The sequence below is a fragment of the Monodon monoceros genome, unplaced genomic scaffold, assembly GCF_005190385.1.
Source record: "Monodon monoceros isolate NGI ecotype Baffin Bay Population unplaced genomic scaffold, NGI_Narwhal_1 Super_Scaffold_18, whole genome shotgun sequence".
In the NCBI taxonomy this organism is placed as follows: domain Eukaryota; kingdom Metazoa; phylum Chordata; class Mammalia; order Artiodactyla; family Monodontidae; genus Monodon; species Monodon monoceros.
In genome coordinates this window covers 80,561,637-80,580,452 of record NW_021703774.1, presented here as the reverse complement: position 1 = coordinate 80,580,452, position 18,816 = coordinate 80,561,637, and the positions used below count along the sequence as shown (strand labels likewise).

The 18,816-nt window shown below is 38.9% G+C and overlaps 2 protein-coding genes across 4 annotated transcripts in view; both read right to left on the bottom strand.

Annotated features, from left to right (window-relative positions):
* CSDE1 (cold shock domain containing E1) overlaps positions 1 to 247 on the bottom strand; it is a 36,802-nt gene extending 36,555 nt beyond the window's left edge. Inside the window, exon 1 of one of the 2 annotated variants that reach the window (XM_029227387.1) lies at positions 125 to 247. The gene's annotated coding sequence lies outside the window, so the exon portion shown is untranslated. The remainder of the gene's footprint in view (positions 1 to 124) is intronic. The other variant, XM_029227386.1, reaches the window with a different exon arrangement.
* Positions 248 to 12,139: 11,892 nt separating this feature from the next.
* On the bottom strand, positions 12,140 to 17,861 carry SIKE1 (suppressor of IKBKE 1). 2 transcript variants are annotated; one of them, XM_029230532.1, is made up of 5 exons: positions 17,611 to 17,861; positions 17,272 to 17,377; positions 16,195 to 16,337; positions 14,882 to 14,995; positions 12,140 to 12,999 (listed from the first exon to the last, which is right to left on the bottom strand). In XM_029230532.1, the coding sequence occupies exons 1-5, from the start codon at positions 17,767 to 17,769 to the stop codon at positions 12,898 to 12,900; spliced, it is 624 nt and encodes a 207-aa protein (XP_029086365.1). In that variant the 5' UTR covers positions 17,770 to 17,861; the 3' UTR covers positions 12,140 to 12,897. The 2 variants fall into 2 exon arrangements, with proteins under 2 accessions (XP_029086365.1, XP_029086366.1); XM_029230533.1 differs by lacking the exon at positions 12,140 to 12,999 and adding an exon at positions 13,162 to 13,356 and having other exon boundaries at positions 17,611 to 17,837.
* Between the last annotated feature and the right edge of the window lie 955 nt (positions 17,862 to 18,816).

Sequence of the window (18,816 nt, the reverse complement as noted above, 5' to 3'; positions counted from 1 at the left end):
CTCTACCCGAAGCTCTAGGAGTGCCCACCCTGCCTCAGAAGTCTCTCCCGTTTGTCTTGGTCCTCTCATCTGCCCTTAACGTGGCTTCTTGCTACCCCCAGTTGGACCCTGAGGTCGTACTCACCCCAACAGCTCAGCGCCCCCTCTCCAGCGCCGCCATAAGCAGCACGGCCCGGTACGTAGGAATAAATCTCGCTTCTCTCGCGAGAGTTGCGGGCTTCGAGCGCGTGCATAGGAAGGGGGGGAGCGTACCCTTAGTACGCCTGCGCACGAGGGCTGAGTGACGCCGGCCAGTTCGCTGCGCTTAACCACAACCGAGGTGGTGTCTACGTTCCCTTAGTTCCCCTCCTCCGTGAGCTGCCGGAAGCAATCTCTGTGTTTGCTGACTCCGCTGGGACGCACGGGGCGGGGTGGCGGGTGACTTTCGGCGTCTCTGATCTTTGCAAACCTGAATGTTTTAGGCCCCGAGACCAGGATAAACCTTGAAGACAAACAATTAGGAGGGCATATCAGGAATGTAATATAAAGGATTTCTCTTTTCTCAGCGATAATCCGGAAGTTCCTCAAACCCCAGTTCCTCTTTATTCACAGTGCAAGCCTTCTTTCTCTTGTCCGCTACCTTAGACTGGACTTTTATTTAATATAGAGTTAGGCTTTAAGCAAGGTAATTTGAATGCCATACGTGAGAACTTTGTTTCCCACAAACTGTGTTGCTTGCAACAGACAGACAAGAGTGAGCAAGGTAGCCTAATCATTAAAAAACAAACTCCTTCAACTGACCTTTTTAGTTAACAGAAGATCTACATAGTGTATCAGGTAATCAAAGGGGTGAATCAGTAACCAAAAGGTTGAAATCAGGGCAAATGGATGACTCATCCCACAGGGAAAGAGGGAAGGAGGAAAATGGTTAATTCTGGCCCCAGAAAAGTTCAACGAATTATACCTTGCCAAACGATAGAGCAGTCCCCTCTGGTGAGAGGAATGCTCTTTCACAGATTCTGTGGCTCTCTCACTTGACAATATTGGATAAAAAATGACCAGTCAACGCTCCTGAGAACTCTCCCACCACTTTATTTTCCCCTTCAACACTTATTTGTCTGGCATCTTGTATGCGTCGTCACTGGGGTGTATACTATAGTAAAGACAAACGGTCATGGTTCTGTCCTCAAGGAACTTTCAGTCTAGCATCATTCAATAATCACAAAACCAAAATCTGAACATACACATTGAAATAACTGCAATGAAGGAAAGGTGCACAGCTCATTTCTGAGCAAATCATCTTGAATTATAAGAGGAGGTAGTATCTTCTGATGTTCAAAGATTTTTCTTTCCACCTCTGTTGCTATTGGTCTAATCCCATACCACCTCCAAGCTGCCTCTTCTTTTTGATGCCTTCCCACGCTTTCCCAGGCACAGATATTTGCTTCATTTCCAGCGCTTTCATAGCTCACTCTATTGTAATTATTAGTTTATACTAGCTAGTGATTCTTTAGGACAGGGCCTGCCTGTGACATTCATCTTTGCATCGCTCTTTCCTGAGTGCCTGGCATAGACAACCCTCAAAAGCTTGTTGAATGAATAGCACTGAACAACAATGTAAGAAGTTGTTAGAAAGTGGAGTGTTCTGCTGGGAAGTATGGAATGTAAATATGTCAACCTAGCTGTTTTGTTTCCTCTGTCCAAATCTTAAATTAAGATTTCTCCTCCCCAGCAATAGATCTCGTTTGGATATTCTAATCTAGTGTTACAGAGGAACTGCCCTGGCTCTTGCACTAGAAATAAGGTCATGTGAAGCTGGGCTAAAAGTAGAATTAGGTCTAAGAGCACACATTCTCAAATATCACAGCAATGAGAAATGTAAAAAATAATAGTCTCAGTAAATTCTATAAATACAAGTCCTATTAATAAGAATAAAGGTCTCAATTTCTACCATCATACATAGCTTCTGAAGACCTTCTTAAACCATGTAACTGTTTTATCATCCTCATTCTATGTCTCAATTGCCTTTAAATTCCTCCTTGGTCCATTAGTATCAAATTACACTTAACACAAAATGCAAATGTGTATCAATCCAGAAGCATACATTTTAGCTTCCAATGCATTAAAGTAAAAGATGGAGTAATTCACTAGTTTAAATGATTTTGTCTTTCTACAATTACCACTCATAGGTTTCATTTTTAGGTAGAGGTAGGTTTCATTCTTAGGAGATCACATTTTAAGGCAATAATATTTTTTCAGAGTAATTTTGAAGTCAAATTAAAAATACCCCAAAATGTAGTTATATTTTTATGTTTATTTTTTAAACTGAAGTTAATTAAAGCAGAAGCTTGTGAAGTCACTTGGGAAACCATTTCCTATAACAATAGGGTAATCATGGATTTGGGGAATATATTTACTCCATTAAGGAATAATAATCAGAGTTTAAAAGTTGCATATATTTTTGGTTATTTATCATACTAATTTTTCTTTCGAGAAACATAGACAATGAGATTGACTATAGTTGTGGGTTTTTTTTCCTCTACCATTATCAATAAGCACATTTCTCTGGAGTCTATTTGAGAATCAAAAGCAAGCATTCTGGGCTTCCCTGTGGCACAGTGGTTAGAATCCGCCTGCCAATGCAGGGGACACGGATTTGAGCCCTCGGCCGGGAAGATCCCACATGCCGCGGAGCAACTAAGCCCGTGCACCACAACTGCTGAGCCTGTGCTCTAGAGCCCGCGAGCCACAACTACTGAAGCCCACGCTCCTAGAGCGCGTGCTCCATGAGAGAAGCCACCGCAGTGAGAAGCCTGCATACCGCAAGGAAGAGTAGCCCCCGCTTGCTGCAACTAGAGAAAGCCCGTGCACAGCAACGAAGACCCAACGCAGCCAAAATAAATAAAATAAATTTTTTAAAAAGTAAGCATCCTTTATGCATTTATAAGGTTTTCTTGAGCAGCAATGGATGAGATTTTTGTCAGTTGTCTGTGAAATGAGAAAAATTAGATCAACGTAGAGACTTCTTTTAAGTAAGGCTAAATTGATTCAAGATTTAAGGACTGTTTTGTTTTTTTCTTTTTTTTGGCCATGCCATATGGCATGCAGGATCTTAGTTCCTGGACCAGGGATCGAACCTGTGCTCCCTGCAATGGAAGCACGGAATACTAACCATTGGACCGCCAGGGAAGTCTTTAAGCACCGTTTTTATTCTGACATTGTGTCTTTCCTAGCTAGGGAAGTTAATGAGAACTTCCTTTATAAAATTATGGTAATAGTGGATGGTAAAGGAATCCACATTCAAGATATCAGAACAGGAAAACACAAGTTAGAGCAAAAACTCTCATAAAGAATATTACTTCCAAAAGAATGTAAATAAGATTTAACCCTAGAACCCCACAATCCAAAACTTTTTATTCCTTAGCAAGCCCCCAAACAGTTAAAATGATTGTTTAAATGAGAATATGTAAGCATAACAATTATGTAATAAAATATTAGAATTTAAATAAAAATAAGGCAGAAGCTTTATATAATGCTTCCCTTTTTTAAAAAAAATGAATTTATTTATTTTTGGCTGCATTGGGTCTTCGTTGTTGCACGCGGGCTTTTCTGTAGTTGTGGCGAGTGGGGGGCTACTCTTCATTGTGGTATGCAGGCTTCTCATTGCGGTGGCTTCTCTTGTCGCAGAGCATGGGCTCTAGGCACACAGGCTCAGTAGTTGTGGCTCGCGGGCTCTAGAACACAGGCTCAGTAGTTGTGGCACACGGGTTTAGTTGCTCCGCGGCATGTGGGACCTTCCCGGACCAGGGCTCGAACCCATGTCTCCTGCAATGGGAGGTGGATTCTTAACCACTGCGCCGCCAGGTAAGCCCTATAATGCTTCTCTTTAAAATGTCAACATTGCACTGAACGGAAGAATTAGGTGGACATGCTAAGCTGCTGCACTAAAAGTAATCACCATAACATTTTAGCTTTGGGAATCAGCCAGAGAGAAGCATGGAGCAAAGCCTATTTCAAGCTTAATTAAAAATAAAACCAATTGTATTTAGAATAAAGTCCAAACTCTTTTACAATGATCTATAGTACAAGGCCCTAAATGACCTAGTCTCTGCTAAGTCTAACCCCTGGTTCACTGTGTTTCAATCCACTGCCACCAACATTGCAAAGTTTTTCCTACTTCAGAATCCTTGCCTTTACTCTTGCCTCTGCCTGGAATGCTCTTTCCCCAAATCATCAGATATTTGGCACTTTCTTATCACTCAGGTTTCAGCCCAAATGTTACCACCTCACAAAGATCTTTTCTAAAGTAAAAGTACCCACTATTACCATTGCTCTCCTTAACAATATTAGCTTGTTTTATTGTCTTTATAATATGTGTTTTTATCCAAAATTAACACATTTATGAATTTAATTTTTCATTGCCCTACTTCCTGAACAATAATGTAAGCTTCAGTTCTCTGGTTCATCATTGTATCCTCTAAACCTAGGATAGTGACTGAGATAACAGTAAGTACTTAATAAATGTTCATTGAATGAATGAGTTATACTTATTTAATTAAATCTAAGACAGTATTGACTGTGTGATACATCATTATTTATGTACCAGCAAGAAGAAAATGTTGCCATTTTCACTGTGACATAGGGAGTTCCTTGGCGGTCCAGTGGTTAGGAGTCCGTGCTTCCATTGCAGGGGGCATGGGTTCCATCACTGGTTGGGGAACTAAGATTCTGCAAGCCGTGCTGGCACAGCCAAAAAAAAAAAAAGCAACACACTATGACATAATACTTTTATTACTTAGAATTTTATATTTATTAAAAGAGCCCTTTTAAACTAATTTAGACCTAGTTTTTTAAAATTATGTCACACTTGTGTGTATATAAAGCAAAAAAAAAAGCAAAGTAAATTAGTTAAGGTATTCCTAAAACTTCTTTACTAGTCCAACTCTTCTGAATCTCTTTCTTTTTAGTAATAAATTTGAATATGTTTTTATTTTTTATAAAATTTATTTATGGCTGTGTTGGGTCTTTGTTGCTGCGTGCGGGCTTTCTCTAGTTGTGGCGATTGGGGGCTGCTCTTCGTTGCAGTGCGTGGGCTTCTCATTGCAGTGGCTTCTCTTGTTGCAGAGCACGGGCTCTAGGTGTGCAGGCTCAGTAGTTGTGGCTCGCGGGTTCTAGAGCGCAGGCTCAGTAGTTGTGGTGCATGGGCTTAGTTGCTCCGTGGTATGTGGGATCTTCCCAGACCAGGGCTCGAACCATTGTCCCCTGCATTGGCAGGCGGATTCTTAACCACTGCGCCACCAGGGAAGTCCCTGAACATATTTTGAAAATGCCATACATCAAGAGGCACCATAAAAAAATAAAAAACCAACAGACTAGGAGAATATATATTTGCAACATATAAAACTGACAATGTATTATCATGAATGTATAGTAAATTAATACATATCAATCGATAAGAAAAAAATCAAAGAAAAGGAAAATGGAGGAAAGACTTGAATGTCTATATTAAAAAAATCTCTGTATAGGCAAATAAACATTTGAAATTATGCTCAGCCTCATTAGTAATCAGGGGAATGCATATTTGTTCTGAGATAATTTTAGGCTTACAAAAGAATTAGAAATACAGCACAGAAAGTTCCCATAAACCCTTCACCCAGTTTTCTATTATGTTAATCTTACCTCACCATAGAACAATTTTCAAAAGTAGGAAATCAACATTGACCCAATAATATTAACTACAAAATTAATTCGGGTTTCACCAGTTTTTTCTCTAATATCCATTTTCTCTCCTAGAATCAAATCCAGGATCCCATCCTACATTTAATACTATGTCTCCTTAGTTTCCTCTATCCTATGACAGTTCCTCAGCTTTTCCTTGTCTTTCATGACCTAGATACTTTGGAAAATATTGGTCAGTTATTTTGTAAACCTCCCTTAATTCAGTTTTGTCTGATGTTTCTCTTGATTAGATTGAGGTTATGCATTATTTGGAAGAATGTTACAGAGGTCATGTACCCTTGTCATTGCATTGTATCAGGGCTTATATGATGTTGAAAAGTATTATTAGTGATGTTTACCTAATCAATTGGTCAGTGTTGTCTGCCAGGATTCTTCATGGTAAAATTACTGTTTTTCCCTTTATAATAATTAAATATTGTGGTGGAGATACTTTGAGACCATACTTGATTGAACAGTGTCCTGTCAAAATTCATGTCTACCCAGAACCTCAGAATGTGGCCTTATTTGAAAATAGGATCTTTGCAGATATAATCAAGTTGAAATGAGGTCATACTGGACTAGGGTAAACCCTAATCCAACCATCAGTGTCCTTAGAAGAGGTAAATTTGGACACAGAGACATATAAGGAGAACGCCATGTGAAGACTGAGAAGGCAGAGATTGCAATGATGCATATGGAAGTCAAGGAATGCCAGGAATTGTCAGAAGCTAGAAAAGGGGCATGGAACACATTCTTCCTCAGAGCCTCCAGAAAGAACCGACCTGCCAACACCATGATTTCAGACCTCCAGCCTCCAGAACTGTGAGAGAATAGATTTCTGTTGTTTTAAGCCATCCAGTTTGTGGTAATTTGTTATGGCAACTCTGGGAAACTGATACAGAGACTATGCAAATATCCTTTTTCTGTTTGAACTTTAGTCCACTTATTTTAGCACGCATTGGTGGATCTTGCTAATAAATCTCTTTTTTGTCTCATAGATGTGCAGGTTTTTCCACACAGAAGTATTCTTGGGCCACCAAGAATACTGGTAATGCAGAATTTCCTGAGTGTTTCATTGTTGTCTCCAGGATTTTATTCCAAGCTGCCAAAAGCCACTGTGGTAGGCAGAATTTTAAGATGATCACCAAGATTCCTATCACCTGGTACACTTGCCATGTATAATTCCTTCCTTTTGAGCGTGGGCTGGGCTTGTAGATCTTAGAGGATATCACTTACATCTCGTCAATGGCAAAAGGGATCATTGCAGATATAATTAAGATATCTAATCAGTTGGGTTAATCAAGAGGGAGCTTATTCTGTGTGGGCCTAACCTAATCAGGTGAGCTCTCTCTCTCTCTCTCTCTCTCTCTCTCTCTCTGTCTCTCTCTCTCTTTTTCTTTTTCTTCCCCCTCAGTGGCTGGAGACTTTATCTTGGCCATACCGGCAGCATGTGGGATCCTAGCTCCCCGACCAGGGATCGAACCTGTGACCCCTGCATTGGGAGCACAGAGTCTTAACCATTGGACCACCAGGGAAGTCCCCAGATGAGCTCTTAAAAGGGAGTCTAGAGGTAGAACGCAAGGGAAGTCAGAGATGATCTCCTGTGAGTTCTACACCTGCAAGGAAATGAATTTTGCCAACAACCACGTGAGTATGGGAGAGGGCCCAGAGCCTTAGACGAGATGCTAGCCTCGGATGATACCTTGACTTCCGCCTTGTGAGATCCTGAGAAAACCCAGCTGAGCCCTGCATGGACCTGTGACTTACAGAACTGTAAGATATTAAATAGGTGTTGCTTTAAACTGCTAAATTTGTGGTGATTTGTTACATAGCAATAGAAAATGAATACAGCCATACTCCAAATTCTTATGCTGGCACTCCTGATTTTACAGTAAGTGCTAATGGAAAGTTCACAGAAAACAGCTAAACCCCCATTCCTTTCTCAAATGGTCCTTAGTTTGTTGACTGAAATATCAAGAACTTGACTTTATCCAGTCACACCACCAGGAATGCAAACCAATTTTCTTATGCTTAGAATCAACTAGATGACCACCCCTACATGTATAAGACATATCTCAATTTCAGAGACTTTAAAGTATGAAATAAAGATGAATCTTAGGATCAATAACATACAGAAATCCATTTCTAGGAGGCTAGACGAAGTGTTGAGTGAATTGTAGTTCATCGAAGCTCTGAAGGTTCCACTTTCTCTTAGGCATTCTTGGAGAGTGACAAAAGAAGCAGCATCATCAGCTTTCCACTATGAATATTAGTGGATAATAGTCCTTAATTCACTTTGAAAGTTGCCATGAGACAACTGCAAGTGAAATAACTGCAGGATACGAAATACAACTGCTTATAGTGAAACGTGTCTAATATCATTGAGGTAGATGGAGGAAGAATTAAAAATTAGGAGTCAGATATTAGCAAGGATTTTTAAAAAAATGTATAATTTTATTATTTTATATGTATGTATCTCTTAACAATATACTGTAGTCACATGATGAAATCTAGTACATCAATGAAAATGAATGACAACTATGTACAACACAATGAATCTTAGAAACATAATGAAGAGTGAAAAAAATCAAATCCCCATAGACTACTATACAGTCTAATACCACTTTCATAGAGCTCAAAAAGGAGCAAAACTAAAAAATGTCACTTTAGTGTTATACACATATTTTAGGTCTTTTCTCATGTGATAAAACTATTAAAAAGAGGGAGCAGAGGGGTAGAGACAGGAGAGGAGCACAAATAAATAAATGTAACATATGGGTAATGTTCTGTTTTTTAAATTAGGTGATGAATTATTATGCTTGATAATTTATTTGCATGTCACATCTTTTTATGTCAAAAATTACATTAAAACATAAGGGCAAAATTATGCATAATGTGTTGACAAAATTTATATTTGCATTGTTGCTTTTTAAACTATGCTTATTTTATCAGTCAGCGTTCTTAATTATAGTCAATTCAGGTTAATTTTAACAAAAAGTGATTTTATTAAAAGCTAATAATCCTCAGGTAATCCTCAGGATCTCTGGATAGCCAGAAAACCAGAATTAGAGGCTATACAACCTCTATAATCACTTCAGATAATTGCTTCAGTGAAGACCCCACTGTGTCCACTGGGGCGGAGACACTGCAGCTTACACCATTGACTTTGCTGACACTGGATACTGAATGTTGTCAGTACAGCCACTTGCTTCTCATTCTGTGGAGGTGGATGTAGTAGCCAGTGTTGTAGTCACTGCCTTTATTCAAAGAATTCAGCATAGTTCCCTGCTTCTTTGTATCACTAACTTTTAAGGCAGAGGTATCTACACTGGCTGCAAATTGGCTGGGAAAACATCTGACACTTTCAAATTTTTTAGGAGGGAGGAAGGCTCTGCCTCATTAGGTGATGGGTTCCCTAACTATAGTATAGGAGTTAGGATAATGGGCAGACTAAAAAGAAATGTCAGATGTCTTCTGCAGCCCATTCCTTGGCCACTCAACACCAACACACTCCTTTGGCTAATGCTTACACTTGTTAAAAACTATTCAGTGTAAGAGGACTTGTGTCAGACATTGTTAGCTGCTTTACCAATACTGTTTCCTCTTTGCTAATAGAATACTGATTTTATTTGCGGCAGCTATGTCCCCAGCCTCCTTTGCTGCTAGAAGTGACCATGTAACAGGTCAGGCAAATGACAAAGGGAAGTCTGTCTGGATTTCTGGGAAAGCGTTGCTTTTCCTCATAAAAGAGAATACATATAGCTGGCATACGACATTTCCCTTTTTTTTCTGCCTTCAAACATGGACATGACTTCTGGCAGAGCAGCAACCTTCTTGCAACAAGAAAATTGCGTGAAGGCTGAAAAACAACACGCTAAGGAGACAGATTTGAAAGACAGAACTGCACCCTTTCCTGTATGTATCAACAGTAAGGATTGTTAAGCACTGATTAAGCATTGTTCTTTTTTTTTTTTTTTTTTGTGGTACGCGGGCCTCTCACTGTTGTGGCCTCTTCCATTGTGGAGCACAGGCTCCGGATGTGCAGGCTCAGCGGCCATGGCTCACGAGCCCAGCCGCTCCGCGGCATGTGGGATCTTCCCGGACCGGGGCACGAACCTGTGTCCCCTGCATCGGCAGGCGGACTCTCAACCACTGCGCCACCAGGGAAGCCCTAAGCATTGCTCTTTTCAGTTGCACGCACATACTCTCAGCTACACCGCTCTAAAAAACAGATGACAATTATGTCTCATTCCTTAAGACTCCATTTATTAAATTCGTGATATTTTCTAATATATGGGCTGTGGTGTATCTTTTGCACCATTAATAAAATAGATTTTCCTCTCAAGAACCACTTGAACTCTGAATAGTATTTGGCATTTAAAGGAATCTTAACTTAATGGTTAAGAATATGTTTAAGTCTGGGTTTGAATCTTGGTTTCAGTTTGGAATAATAACAACCTCCTCGTGCCTGAGTATCTGTAAAATGAGGTACAGTTGAAATGGAGATTATATAATAACTAGAAAGCACTGAGCTTTCTAGTTCTACTCATTTTGTCTCTATTGGATTCTCAAGTTGTAAATAGTCCCTCCTCTGTACTCTATACATCCTTATATTGGATTTATCACATTGTTTGCCTCTCCTACCAGATTTTTCTTCAAAAACACTGTCAACGCCTCCCCCCTGCTTTTTAAAATTCATAACTCCAAATCAAGTGCCTAACATAGTAAACTAGACAGTCTGAAACTAGTGTCCTTAGAAGTTATCTGGGATGATTATTAAAATACAAATTCCTAGATTCCATCCCCAAACTTCTATTGTAGTAGGTCAGTGAACCACATTTTGAGGAACACTGAAATAGATCTTCAATGTTTGAATCAAATTATGCATAAGGTATTAATATAAGGTAATAAAGGTAGGTATCAATAATATTTACGCATTTTTCCAAGATACTTCCAAAGAGTTTTAATTTTATACTTTGACCTGTAATCATGTAACTTATGATTTCTAACCATGAGGAAACCTCTAAAACCATTTCAGAAACAACTATTTATAGTTATCTGAACTACAATGTGATAATTAGAGAGTATTTATGAAAAACCCTGTGTACCTGATAGGTTGCTATATAAGTGAAAAATAAACTCTTGCACTTCCTATAATTAGACTCATTACTGAGTAAAATTAGCTGATATTCTCAAAATGAGATTTTTATTAGAAAAGTTTGTACTAAAATTTTGCACATCAGTCAAGTTCCATCATCCACTGCAAAATAAACTTTCATACCCATTCAGACCAAAGTCAAGAACATTCCTTCTCCCCTTCAATTTTCTAACTACACACTATTTTCATAGTATTAACACCAGCTAGAATTCACATTATATAGGGTGCTAAGAATTCTTGAGGCTCATGCTTCAAGCTTTTGATTTACCAGGGGGAAAAGTTAACATTTAGATTTATCCTGATATCTGAGATGTAAAGAACTTTACAAACAACTCTAAAGGAACATAAAGTAGATAAAGGGACACCATGTTATAGTTTAATGGGCCATTTGATTACCTTATCATTTTCACTGAAAACTGGCCATGGCAGCTGACCAATGGTATAGGGTACCTGCCTCCTGAATGGAACTGTGGAACACAGAGTGGCACTTAGGACATATACTGCAAGGCAAATGGCTAGACTAAAAGTTTACATACTCTTAGGAAATGAGATAAAAACGTCCACACTTCGGGTGGAAATTGTTCGCAGGATTCTGAATAGAAATTTGACAAATTCAAAAATGACATATACCGATTCATTACAGCCTACCATTTTAGGCAAAGTCCTTTGGTATTACTGGGATCAGATGCTCTTAGGATATCATGGAGAAATTCTGTTGTTTTATTTGGAGTTAATTCTTTATGGCTGTGCAAAAAAAAGGTTACACCACACAAAGCACTAACAAAAAACTCTTTCTAATGATGTGTCTCTCCCATGCAGTATAGTGCTTATGGTTACTGGGAAATATTGATAGGTTTAGCATTCATTATTTCAATTATTTTTGGGCAAACCTAAATTGATAGTATTACATGAAGTAATTTATAAGTTTGAAATGTGAGTAAACTGAGATGGGGGAATGAAATGATGAGTGGGCCTAGCTGACCACTTAGCATTTGAATCTCAACACAGCTTCTATGAATGTAATAAACTCTCATTAAGTGATAAAACTTTGCTTCCTGTGAAAAATGGATCTAAAAAGAAAGCCAACTACTAGTACTAGTAATGAAAGACATCCAAGTAAGTGATGGTTCTTAATTATAAATGAAAGTTATATATAAACTGTAGAATGTAGTACCTAAGAACTATGATGTGAATAAACCAATTATATCTTCTTCACACTGGGTAAACTACCCAAGCTGAAGATTTCCTAGTAGGACAAAATTGAAAAATTGACTACTAACATCTAATAGAATAAATAAAAGTTACTTTTAGCATCTGAACTAAGAGCACATGTGTGTGTAAACACACACAGGACAAATTTTTCAGCATTCTTTGAACAATACGATGATTATCCTACCACTAGTAAAAAAACAGTTGACTTATTTTCAAGTATGTTTCCCAGGGACTAGCAATAGGTTCTCTCAAATTAAGAGTAAAGACACCAGGCCATAAAGTGTCAACTCTTAGCACCAGAGAGACTTAAAACATCAAAAAAGGTGAATGACATTACAAATTAGAGAATCTGCCAATCTACTTCTGTGGAATTGAATTATTTTTCTCAAATGGAAACAAATCCAGGTTTATGCCAAATATATTGAAAAAGCTAATCTTTTTAAATTTTTTAAGAATTGCAATTTACAATCCTATATAAAATAAAATTGCTGGTTTATAATAAAATGCTCTAAGTTTCAGAGATATGAAAGAACAAAAATGAACTGAAAACAGTTCATATAAATTGAGGTCCCAGAAATGAAAATTAAAAGTAGTCTCTTAGAGAAAGGAATGGTGAAACTCAGTGTATTTTAGTGAGTATTTTCACTAACATACCCCAAAACTGTTTCGTGGACAGCCACTTTTGACTGCGAATTCTAAACTGCCACTTGATACATTTAATCAACGTTAAATCAAGTCTGAGGGAAGACACTGAATGGACAATACTCGAATAGAGAGATAATAACTTCCTTCCTCGATAAACAATCTCTAGCCGTCATTCAGAAGTTGAATTATTTGATAGCTTGGGAAGCAGTGTCCATTGAGTTTTCCTTCCTGACCCGAAGAGACTCACTACTGATGGACAATAATTCTCGAAGTTCCTTATTTTCAAGCTGGAAAAAAAAAGTATATGTTCATTTCAGGTATTTTGACTGTCAAATTGCATCAGAACACATTGTTTTGGGCCTGAAACAGAAAGCATATTATTTTAATTTTAAAAGTTTTAAGGAAACAAAAGAACTGAGAATTTCCTAAAATTCTACTTATTTATTCATTTAAAAAACATTTACTGAGTAATTTCCACATGCCACGTGTTAGGACTACACAGAAAAAAACAAGGTCCCTCTCCACTTGAGGAATTCACTGCTTGTCAAACTTTTTATGGTTCCCACAAATTTTAGTATTGTTTCTTCTATCTTTCAAATTCCTAATAATAATTTCACTCTGCTCAATCTTCTCTCCTAGACGTCCTACGGTTTTGGAGAAAGGAAGGAAAGGGGGAAAAGAATCACTGGGCACACAGCCAGGTATCACACGCGTGTCTTACATCTATTATCTCACAATAGGTAGGCTAAGTACCGTTGCCTACATCCATGTTCTCTTTGAGATGAGGACACTGGCCCACAAAAGTCCAAAAACTTGTCCAAACTTAGACAACTTAGATGGGGTATTGCTGGGGTCTCAATCCAATGCCCCTGTTTTTTCCACTTAAAATATTAAGTAAAATTTGTCCCACATTTCTTTAGGCTGTTTCCATAAGTGAGATAAATTAGGGACGGCGTAGACAAGATCATTCTATCATTTTACCTAACTCCTAGCTCCTAATTGGGACCTTGCCACTCCCTTTGATTTCCAGGTAGGGCAGTTTGCACTCTTCATCCTTATTCTCTCTGCAGGAAATTCTGGGAAGCCACAGCATTTTCAGGTTTCACTGAGAGTTAGAGCCCATGGTCATTAAACCTTGTACCATATAAAGTGCTTCCCTCAATACTCTGTATCTCTCTCCTAGCATTTATATACCATTTCATACCAAAATACTACTAGTCTTATTCCTTTCGTTAGACTCTGAGCAGGGACCCTGTCTTTTTCTCTCTAGTATTTCTCAAAGGGCCCATGACAGCATCTTGTAATAAGAAACATTCAAATCATCTATTGCAAGGGTCCCCAACCCCCGGGCCTCTGATGGCTTCTGGTCCACGGCCTGTTAGGAACCGGGCCGCACAGCAGGAGGTGAGTGGCGGGTGAGCAAGCGAAGCTTCATCTGCCACTCCCTATCGCTCACATTACTGCCTGAACCATCCCCCCATCCCCACCCCCAGTCTGTGGAAAAATTGTCTTCTACGAAACTAGTCCCTGGTGCCAAAAAAGTTGGGGACTGCCGATCTATTGTAAAGCTTTTCCTTAACAATTTTATGGGCACACTAACACCCCAGGCCTTTCTTTGTAAATTAGTCCCATTTTTAATCAAAATATTACAGAAAATAGCTTTTAAAAAAAATCAAGACTATCCAATAAAAATTAATTAAAAAAAAATCAAGACTATAAGACTTATAAAGTAGACTGCAGTCCCTTGACTTTGTTTCCCAAAGGCAACCATTTTTAGTATTTTTATCTATTTCTTTTGGTATTTACTTCCATAATTCTACATAATATGCCCGGTACTGCTATTTCCTGATCATCAAGTTTAGACATTGCCTATTTGAGCTCTTTTTATGGCAGACGAGGCACCTTAGCTCACATGTAATCTGTCCCTTCCACTCTCTCTACCCTCTCAATATGATATCTCAATTTCTAGCTAATACACAGCTGGCATTTTCATTGTTTGCTGCTGATTACATTTCCTTTCTTGAAAAGGGTATGGAGGATGTATTTTAATTTTAAATCAGACCACAAAGGAAACATCAGTACATAACAGTGATAATACAGTGATGGCATATCTTCCAGAGTCTGAAATCTCCGTAAAATATTGTGAACCTAAAGTACCAACAATCTTACCTCTAATTGTGCTAGTTTTTCCTGAATCTTACAAAATTGATCATCATCCATTTGAACTGCTTTCCTCATCACTTCTCCCATTTCACAGATTCTGTCGATCTGACTCTCAATTTCCTGTGAGGATATTAAGAATAAAAAGGTGAAAAAGTCATCTTTTTTACAGATAGGAAGTTCATGAAAACATGTGCATTATGATGTTAAAAGTTCATTTAATCTGTGGTACAGAGGTTACAAAGGAGTTTCACTACAATCTAAGTCCTCAGAGGTAAAGCCATAATAAAGTTATCTTGTGATATTCACAGATAATTTGTTTTCAAAAGATCAGTTCTAGTCTAACCACCCATTGGATACTGGACACTATCTCTAAATGGCTGTTTAACTTAAATTTGAATACTTTTATTGGCAGGAAGCTTACCATATTCCAAAGTATCTTATTCTATCATTGGACATATCTCTTAGCAAGTTTTTCATAAAAGCTAAACTCTGTCTCCTTCAAGGATCAAGTTTTCTCCTCTGGACCACAGATTATTATCTTGTCCAGATGTAAGCCATTCACATATTTAAAATATCCCTGTGCCCTATGACTTTAGTTAACTGAAGTCATTAAAATGCTTCAAGTGGGATCTAAGATGAAACATATCTTCCATAAATTCCACTGCAGTAAATAGTGAGGTGTCAATCTATTAATCTAGGATTAAATGATATAGTACCTGTGAATGTACAGTGGCAACTCTGAAGCACTCTACAAACTTAAGAACAATTACTCAGTCTCCCAAATTAAATCATAAGCAACCAAAATATAGAAACTATGCCATGTCTTTTTTTTTTAAACCATACTTCTCTCTCCTAACAACATAGTATGATGCTATGTAGTTCAGTTTAATAAAAGTTTACTGACCCCCTGCTATGTGCCAAGTACTATGTTAGGGATGAAAGATGAATTCATGCTCCTTACAACCAAGGAGCTTACAGACCAGTGAAATGTACAATAATAACTACCCAAGTATTTACTGAGCACCTTCAACACTAACTGGCATTGTTTGGTGGAAGAGCTAACTAAGCATTCATTAACATCTTGAAAAGAGATCTTGGTGAAGGGGGGAGGAACTTTAGTCTTACTCAACTAAAAGGCCCTGAGCAGCCCTTTACCCCCTTCTTTCTATTCATATCTTTACAAAGCTATAGTAAAACCTACAGCAAATGTGATAAACATGAAAGGAAAACAAGCTTACTTTTCTTCAAAAGCAAACACACAATCTAAAACAATTTCAAGATTTCAATTCATTTAGAATGTATTCATCAAAGTTTCTTACTGCAGAGTGAGACTGGTGAGCTTTCAGGACTGGTTCAGCATCCACTGCTTTTTTAGCAACCATTAATTGTAACATCTGTTTCCGGTATTTGCTCATGATGAGTTCCAAAGCATCCTGGTGTTCCTCCAAGGAAACCCATAGCTCTATCAAAAAAATAAAATAACTTGGCAGTGATGTCTGAGAGATACGTCCTAAAGCCAAACTCAAACAGTTGGAATTTTATGACACTTCATGTAACATTATGAATCCAAAGTTGTAAATTAGTGTTTAAGTCCACAGAACTCAACAGTTATGGTCTATGTGAAAAATATCTTTCTAGGCAGTGGCAGCATAATCTGGTAGAAACAACACGGGATGTGGCCTCAGAAGACATGAGTTTAAGTTTAGTTCTGTGAGTCACTAGATTACGACTCTTAAGCAAATCATTTAACCTCTCTGAGCCTATTTCTTATCTGCCTTGTAATAATAAAAACCTTGCTTGTCTACCTCAAAATGAAGATGTGAGAATGCAATGGCATGATACACGTGAAAGCCCTCTGTAAACTGATATACAAATAACTATTCATACTACTATCATTAATAATGTATTCATCAAGCCCAAGAATATACACCCGAGGATACGATTTACCTCTTCCACCTTGCACAAGGAACATAAAAAAACCTTCAATCTTAGCTTTAATGTTTATTTCAATTAATATTTAAACATTAAATTTTAAGTCCTTGAGGATATTCTCTTGTTATGCAAGCCTCCATGTTGGGACACCTAATAAGCCATGCAATAATTCAACTCTACTAAGCACCTCTTTGATAAGCTGCCTTTAAATAAAAAATCAGTAAGACCTTGAAAAGGGTAATGTAACAAACTTTACTGACACTGGGCGAGCACAGGCTAACTTTCCTATCAAAAGTACTGATTTGGGAGGCGAGAATTCTACCACTGAACCACCAATGCCCCTCTCTGACTTGGAAATACATACAGAATGCGCGCTTTTGTGAACAGTTTGTCAGTTTTGCAAGAACTTATGAAATATTACTGGATATGAAAAAATCATAACTACACAAAAAGGCCTGACCAACCTCTGTTTTCCTGCTGCAAGTCTCTAATCTGTGTATTCTCTTGGGACAGCAGAATGTGAGGTTTGTATTTGGACATGTCCTTTATATCGGATGCATCCTCTTGATACTGGACAAACAGAGACAGACTAATCGCGCATTAAAGAGAACAGCCGCAGATGCAACTTAATAGGCAGGAGGCAGAGCTTCAGGGCAGCATCCTCAGCCCCGACCCCGCAGAACGTTCTCACCACCGCCCTCTTGGACCAGGACAAAATTCCAGGCCGAGTGCCCACTCTACCTCACCCTCCACCCCTCAAGTGCCCGGAACCCGAGGGCACGGACCCCTACCCTCTGCCTGACCTGGTCCGGAAGCGCTGTCCCCGCCTCCCGCATAGCGGCCACCCGCCGGTGCAGCGCCGCTGATTGATCCACTAGCGACTCGGCGGCTGCATCGTGCTCCCGCAGCCTCTCCAGTAGAGTCTTAGCGTCTGTCAGAATCTTCTCGATGGTGCAGCTCATAGCGGCCCCAGGACGACAGTCGCAGAACCGCTCAACTGCGCGAAGAGTTCAGATCTCCCTGAGCCGGGCTCAGCTTTACAGACGTCACTTCCGGGTACGTTTAAAAGGCGCCTCGGTGGTAGCCGCGATATGCGCTTGCGCAGTGGCAGCCTAAGCGGCCGGTGACCCGCTTCAACCGGCGGCTTTCCTGGAGTCTCGCCCAGGGCACAGCCCTGGAAGCCTGCCCTTGCCTCGTCCGTTGGTTTCCTGTTTCCGCAGCCTGGTGGTCGAGTTGTGTTAAAGCTGGGCTAGTCCGAGTTTCTCCTTTCCCTACTGGTTTTGATTGATGTGGATTGTTATTGTAACCGTTTTTTTTTTTTTTTTTAATTTTTTTAATATTGGTAAAATACGCATAAAATGTATCATCTTAACCATTCAATAGTAGTAAGTACTTCAGGTTGTTGTGCAGTCATCGCTACCATTCATCTCCAAAACTCTTTTCATCTTGCAAAACTGAAACTCTGCACCCATTCGACTTTCCCTATTCTGCCTCCCTCCCAGCCCTAGGTAGCCACTATTCTACCTTCTGTCTCTATGAATTTGACTACTTTAGTAACCCCATACAAGTGGAATCATATAATGTGATGGCTTATTTCACTTGGCATAATGTCCTCAAGTTTCACACAACGTTCTGTTCATCCATTCATCTATTGATGGACCCTTGGGTTGCTTCCACCTTTAGGCTGATGTGAATAATGCTGTTATGAACACATGTATAAATATCTGTTTGAATCCCTCTTTTCAATTTTTTCGAGTGTATACCCAGAAGTGGAATTGCTGGGGCATGTGGTAATTCTATTTTAAAATTTTTGAGGAATGACCATACTGTTTTCCACAGTGGCTGTGCCATTTTACATTTTCACCAACAGTGCACAAGGGTCCCGATTTCTTCACATCCTTGTAGACACTTGCTATTTTCTGGTTGTTTTTTTAATAGCCATCTTAATACGTGTGAGATGGAGTCATTATTTTCTGCTTACTTTTTTTTTTTCTGTTTTAATTCAATTA

Bases quoted from the DNA above. Each gene is read 5' to 3' on its own strand.
- SIKE1 (XM_029230532.1), bottom strand. From the start codon at position 17,769: ATGAGCTGCACCATCGAGAAGATTCTGACAGACGCTAAGACTCTACTG. The intron at 17,378-17,610 runs GTCAGGCAGAGG...CTGTTTGTCCAG, and splicing joins GGACAGCGCTTCCGGACCAG to TATCAAGAGGATGCATCCGA. The intron at 16,338-17,271 runs GTTGGTCAGGCC...TTTTTTTGATAG, and splicing joins CTTGCAGCAGGAAAACAGAG to AGCTATGGGTTTCCTTGGAG.